The 6948-nt window shown below is 31.7% G+C and overlaps 1 protein-coding gene across 1 annotated transcript; it reads right to left on the bottom strand.

Annotated features, from left to right (window-relative positions):
* Positions 1 to 2710: 2710 nt before the first annotated feature.
* Positions 2711 to 5427, bottom strand: LOC139489819 (sarcoplasmic calcium-binding protein-like). Its single transcript, XM_071276664.1, has 2 exons — positions 5285 to 5427; positions 2711 to 3201 (listed from the first exon to the last, which is right to left on the bottom strand). The coding sequence occupies exons 1-2, from the start codon at positions 5383 to 5385 to the stop codon at positions 2748 to 2750; spliced, it is 555 nt and encodes a 184-aa protein (XP_071132765.1). The 5' UTR covers positions 5386 to 5427; the 3' UTR covers positions 2711 to 2747.
* Positions 5428 to 6948: the final 1521 nt, after the last annotated feature.

Raw genomic sequence — 6948 nt, 5'->3', positions numbered from 1 at the left:
CATGACCATAAAAGACTCATGACCATTCGTGGCCATGTGCGTTGCTATTGAAAACCTTAATAAAATATGAATTATTTGCCTTACTGTTTTATTCATTAAATGAACATAAATGCACAATTATATATGAATGTTTAATGTTTGTTCTTTTAAATCTTTAAAAAAAAGTTGAAGCAACATTGCCACAGTTTTCATAATTCTATTTGCCTTGGTTTTTGGTTAACTGCCTACAGTGCTTACAGCGCTTTGATTGATATATTGAGATCAGACGTGGCACGGTTCTTGTCTATCCCTAATTCATGTATTTGGTTTTCATGTTATATTTGTTACTCTCGTGGTGTTTTGTCTGACGCTTGGTCCGTTTCTGTGTGTGTTACGTTTCGGTGTTATGTCGTTGTTCTCCTCTTATATTTAATGCGTTTCCCTCGGTTTTAGTTTGTTACCCCGATTTTGTTTTTTGTCCCTGGATTTATGAGTTTTGAACAGCGGTATACTACTGTTGCCTTTATGGAACGATATAGAATAAAAATAATATATAAAAAAAAAAAAAAAATTGAACAAAACTCGAAATCAAAATTACCTTCGGTAGCCGGTCTCATATCATTCTAATAATTAAAAACTATGCGACGAAATTTAGATGCTGATTTATAAATAAGGATGGTTTTGTCGACAGCAGTCTTACCATGCACTTCCGCTTATTTTCTATAAGTAAAATTTGTATTTGTTCCAACTCCTAACATAAAATGTATAGAAAGAGAGACAAATGATACCAAAGGGACATTTAAACTCATAGACCGAAAATAAACGGAAGTGGTTGTCGGATGTTGATTTTATTGTACACTAATTAGGCCGTTAGTTTTCTCGTTTGAATTGTTTTACATTTGTCATTTCCGGGCCTTTTTTTTGCTGACTATGCTGTATGGGCTTTGCTCATTATTGAAGACCGTACGAATACCTATAGTTGTCAATTGGTGAAGAGTTGTCTCATTGGAAATCATACCTCATCTTCTTTTTTATATTAACACAAAAAAGAGACCAACATACAAAGCAGTACACAAAACATAACACAGAAAATTAAAGATTGAGCAATACAAACTTAGCCTAAAACGGGGGACGATCTCAGAGTTCATCTAATGGTTCATTTGATTTCATATAAAGCTGCACTGAAAAGCATGCAACAACAGGATGGATGTTATCTCTCTCGTGGATTTTCGTTTAAATAAAATTCGATAGATATGAACATCCATAGACAGAAATTTTCTAAAAAAAGAACAACTATTTGGCTCTTTATGTTCAGAATCAAATTGATAAATCCCGAAATGAAATAAGAAAAACCTGGGCTATAGAAAAAAATACTTTGTTTTATTTGCAAAACCAGTAATTCACGAAAGGATGTTGGGAAGACACTTCTTTCCATGCAACGGACATTTGGGAAGGACAATTGTGATAGGAAACATTGGGGAAGGACAATGTGATAGGAAAACATTGGGGAAGGACAATGTGATAGGAAAAGATTGGGGAAGGACAATGTAATAGGAAAACATTGGGGAAAGACAATGTGATAGGAAAACATTGGGGAAAGACAATGTGATAGGAAAACATTGGGGAAAGACAATGTGATAGGAAAACATTGGGGAAGGACAATGTGATAGGAAAACATTGGGGAAGGACAATGTGATAGGAAAAGATTGGGGAAGGTCATTGTGATAGGAAAACATTGGGGAAGGACAATGTGATAGGAAAACATTGGGGAAAGACAATGTGATAGGAAAACATTGGGGAAAGACAATGTGATAGGAAAACATTGGGGAAGGACAATGTGATAGGAAAACATTGGGGAAGGACAATGTGATAGGAAAAGATTGGGGAAGGACAATGTAATAGGAAAACATTGGGGAAAGACAATGTGATAGGAAAACATTGGGGAAAGACAATGTGATAGGAAAACATTGGGGAAAGACAATGTGATAGGAAAACATTGGGGAAGGACAATGTGATAGGAAAACATTGGGGAAGGACAATGTGATAGGAAAAGATTGGGGAAGGTCATTGTGATAGGAAAACATTGGGGAAGGACAATGTGATAGGAAAACATTGGGGAAAGACAATGTGATAGATAAACATTGGGGAAGGACAATGTGATAGGAAAACATTGGGGAAGGACAATGTGATAGAAAAAACATTGAAGAAGGACAATGTGATAGGAAAACATTAGGGAAAGAAAATGTTATAGGAAAACATTGGGGAAGGACAATGTGATAGGAAAACATTGGGGAAGGTCATTGTGATAGGAAAACATTGGGGAAGGACAATATGATAGGAAAACATTGGGGAAAGACAATGTGATAGATAAACATTGGGGAAGGACAATGTGATAGGAAAACATTGGGGAAGGACAATGTGATAGAAAAAACATTGAAGAAGGACAATGTGATAGGAAAACATTAGGGAAAGAAAATGTTATAGGAAAACATTGGGGAAATATAATGTGTTAGGAAAACATTAGGGAAATATAATGTGTTAGGAAAACATTGGGAAAAGACAATGTGATCGGAAAACATTTGGAAAAGACAATGTGATAGGAAAACATTGGGGAAAGACAATGTCAAAGGAAAACATTGGAGAAGTACAATGTGATAGGAAACACAGGAACATGAAAAAGAGTTTGCATGCAAAGAGTTTAATAATTCTACACACACATTAGATAACAGTGTTTATTTTTATTACAAATGCTTGAAGTAATTGGATCCTTAAATAGAATCAATCATTCTAAATCCATAAAGACGAGCTTTCTCCAAATTACTGACATTTGTATCGTCACTGTTACAGCAATACTCGACCCAACTTTGCAGAAATAGATTAGCCTCTATGAAGCCTGGTTTAATTTGGGGATATGCGCTAAAATATTTCTCATCAAAAGTGACCAATCCCATTGCTTTCAGTGCCTCAATAAACTCTTCTTTAGATATCATATTATCTTTGTTAACATCTGTGATCGATACCAGTACAGACATATTCTTTCTGACGGATTTCTCAAATTCTTCTCCATCCTTTTGATATTCATCGGTCTTCTTTTGAACGAATCTATCCTCCGTGATTTTCTCCTCTCCTTTCAAGAAAAAATCTCGAAAGAAATTGACAAATTTTGTCTTGAATTCTGTTGCCTGCTCACCCTTCAGTTTGTTGCTTTCAATAAATCTATCTCTGAAACAGTCAATGCAATGCAATAAAGACTGATTTACTGCTTTATTCGATAACTCAGCCTCATGTTATGGCTTTGTTATGTCTCAAATAAAACGATATACACTTATACCTTCGATAAATACCACGATGATGAAAGGAATTTTTCAGTAATATTGTGTTTTAAAAAAAGATTTCTGTTTAATTATGCATGTTTTGAAAAAAATATATCTGCAAGTACATATATATATTATTTTCATTTAGTACAAAACATAAAAAAATTTGTAACACTAATTGTTCTTAAATTGGTCTTTTTTTCGTCAATAATATCAAAGAGTATTCCTAAGGGTACTGAAAATATTACAATTTACAGAAAACTACAACAAGAATTAATATTCGGACTAACCTGTATTGAATTGCATGGAAACCTTTAGTATACACATGTCATATAGACGTGAATATACAATACAAAGTTTTTTTAATATATGTTTTTTTTTATATATCAAACATTTTTAAAATTTCTGTTTGAACTTATTTCTTCTCCACTTATTCTTTAAAAAATCCCAAAGGCTGTCACAACGGACTGCTGCTTCTTTATATTTCAGTCAATATAATGGAATAAGACTGTCATACAAGTGGGAAATTTTACTTCCTATAAAACCAGACTTAATCCACCATTTTATACTTAAGACAATGCATGTACCAAGTCAGGAGTATAACAATTGTTATCCATTCGTTTGATGTTTTTGAGCTTTTAATTTTGTCATTTGAGTAGAAAATTTTCGTTTTAAATTTTCCTCGGCGTGCAGCATTTTTGGAATTTTACTTTTACTTATTGACAGTTTTTGATTTTTACGTTATAATACCAGAGTATTTATTTTAATAAGCAAGACACATTTTTTTCTTATACCAATCGAAAGTTAATTGTCTATAGTTTCTGTGTTTCGGCCGCGGCTCTTAAGGATGTATTCTTCTGATGTTTCAGTCTCGTTCTTGGATTATTTCAAAAACATGTGATACAAGTGGAAAATATAAATGAATTTCAAAAATATTATAATCAAACATAACCCTGTGAAAAGATTGTGTATTTACAATGAATAGTTTTTCAGCAACCCAGTTTTCAAATTTTACGACCAATCAAGTCAATCTTTTTAGCCAAAATTTTGAGAAAATGGGTGAGGTGTACTAAAAATGATTTTACAAGAATCATGTACATCCCATATCATTTTTGTCTTTTCCAATTCTTAAATATGTACTTTTTCAATCATTTATAACAAAAAAGTTGAAATAATATGCATTGTGTTCTTAAAACCGATAAAAATCACAAATTTATAAAATTGACAGCATGGCAAATTTGACACAAAAGGCATCAAAATATAATAAAACTTTCTTATATTAACACCTACCTATAGTTTTTTTTAAGCTAAATTTATTCAGATTGGTCCACTTCATCTTTATTGAAAGTATGTAAAAAAGTTTAATTGTTGAACTGTGATTTTTTTTCTCGATAATAGCCCAAAAATAGGTAAAAATTTATGAAAAATGGGAAAATAGTCAAAACTGGATATTTTCAAAGGGCAATAGCAAAAAAAGAAGTGTACCCTCATATGATTTTTTCTTTACCAATTATTTTTCACAGTCATATAAACCCAAAAATCAGGTTAAGAAAAAAAGTTTACTTCTAGAAATTTTTGGCTCCTCAGAGGTGTAGATCCTTAAAACATCGCACCGTGAAATTTTAGTTAAATCGAGGTCAAAGATTCAAGAATAAACAGTCAAAGATATTTCATTAATGCAACAACATACCATATTTTTGTTCTTTTATGGTAACATTTTTCTAAATATCAATATATAGATAGTAACAAATGGTTAGCAAAATAAGCGGTTATTTGGCGCTTTAAAAATTTACAGTCGCTTCAAGTAGCACAATCATTTTCCGTTTTTTGAATTTAAGATACCACATCAATAGTGTCAACATCATATTCGGTGAATTGTAAGTAACATACTTAAATAAATTTTGTAAGTTATTATGTGTCCATTTACAAACAATATATCATAACATGCATGCGCAGTCTTTAATGTACGCTAAATATACAGATATACTTACGAAAACAAAAAGGCATCATCAACTGTTAACAAGTTGTCTTTGTTTAGGTCAAAAGTTTTATGCAGTCTTGTCCATTTCTTTATTAGATAAGCGTTCGCCATTCTACTATAGTCTTTTATTTACAAAATGTCAGCGTTAAACATTATCTAATTGTCGATAATATATTTGCAAAAGATTGAAAAAAGTTTGTTTTATATATGAAAATTCACGTGGTTTTCGGTTCCTGGAAGTCCTCAAATTTGTGGAAACTAAATCGGTAGGAACAACATTGTTGATTCTTGGCGCATTTTGAATCCTGTTCTATACTATCTTGTTTGTCGGTGCTCATCTTTCACAGATACTGATCTAGTATATATATATATATATACGATATATAAACAAGGTAACTTAAGTTATATACTGTTTTAATTGTTACTTTAAATCTTCCATCTATTCTAGATAATGATTATGGGATCACCAAATCAGTTTTCAGTGCTTCTGAAAATCTATATAAAGAACGTTTAATATCAAAACAAAATTCAATGAAGTACACTGGAAAACCGGATTTTGAATGTATATGAACCAAATAACTCCGCTATTTCATTACGTGGAAAATAAAATTTAAGGATGTCAATAATATTGTGAACCATAATTTTATAAAAGAATACTTAACGTAGAAAATATCCTTCATTAAAAGTTTTACAGACCTTCAATTTTTTTTTATCTATTATTATTAGGTTATTATTTTATTTTATTACATTGGTTGCAATGAATTACAGTGATTTCCCAGTTAGATAAAAATCGATAATTTCACATGTGAAATAAACGTGGTTATTTCACTCTCTGACGTCATACAACAATAGGCGTTGTCAAGACCTCGATAACGTCGGATCAAAACAAATTGTCAATGCGTAGGAAAAAGATATAGTTCCTTACATTTTCTACATTAATTTCATAAAAAAAAAGCCATTTGCCAATGTAATAAAAAGAATAACTAATCGCCGTATTGGAATATCAAAAATAAGACAACTTGTGACCGAACGCCGCTATGGATTAAACTCGTGCTGCGCACTCGTTTAATCCATGCGTCGTTCGGTCACGCGTTGTCTTATTTTTAATATTCAAATACGGCGATTAGTTATACTATAAGTAATCTTTTTTAGGGGATGAAGTGAATTGTAAGTGTTTTGTCAAGCAATGACATACAAACCTTATGGCAAATAAAAGAAATTAACCATTATACAAAATACGTTTAACCACTTTCATCTTTCTTTGAACCATTCACACCGAATATATTATAAAGATGATAAAACCTACAGGGATATGATTTTTAAAGAAGACTTTTTTCTTTGTGATTTTTTACTATATCAGCTACACTTCGTAACCGTATTGTTGAATAACATTTTTTTATATTCACTTGCCTTTTGAACAAAAAAATTCAAATTTTCAAAAAACATTTCGAAATACTTATAGTATAACTAATCGCCGTATTTGAATATTAAAAATAAGACAACGCGTGACCGAACGACGCATGGATTAAACGAGTGCGCAGCACGAGTTTAATCCATAGCGGCGTTCGGTCACAAGTTGTCTTATTTTTGATATTCCAATACGGCGATTAGTTATTCTTTTTATTACATTGGCAAATGGCTTTTTTTTATGAAATTAATGTAGAAAATGTAAGG

Source organism: Mytilus edulis, chromosome 9, assembly GCF_963676685.1.
Source record: "Mytilus edulis chromosome 9, xbMytEdul2.2, whole genome shotgun sequence".
NCBI lineage: Eukaryota > Metazoa > Mollusca > Bivalvia > Mytilida > Mytilidae > Mytilus > Mytilus edulis.
The sequence above is the reverse complement of the archived record's forward strand: the minus strand, read 5'-3'. Positions and strand labels throughout refer to the sequence as shown.

Coding starts and splice junctions, on each gene's coding strand:
- LOC139489819 (XM_071276664.1), bottom strand. CDS start 5,385: ATGGCGAACGCTTATCTAATAAAGAAATGGACAAGACTGCATAAAACT. Junction 3,202..5,284: donor GATGATGCCTTTTTGTTTTC/GTAAGTATATCT, acceptor TGACTGTTTCAG/AGATAGATTTATTGAAAGCA.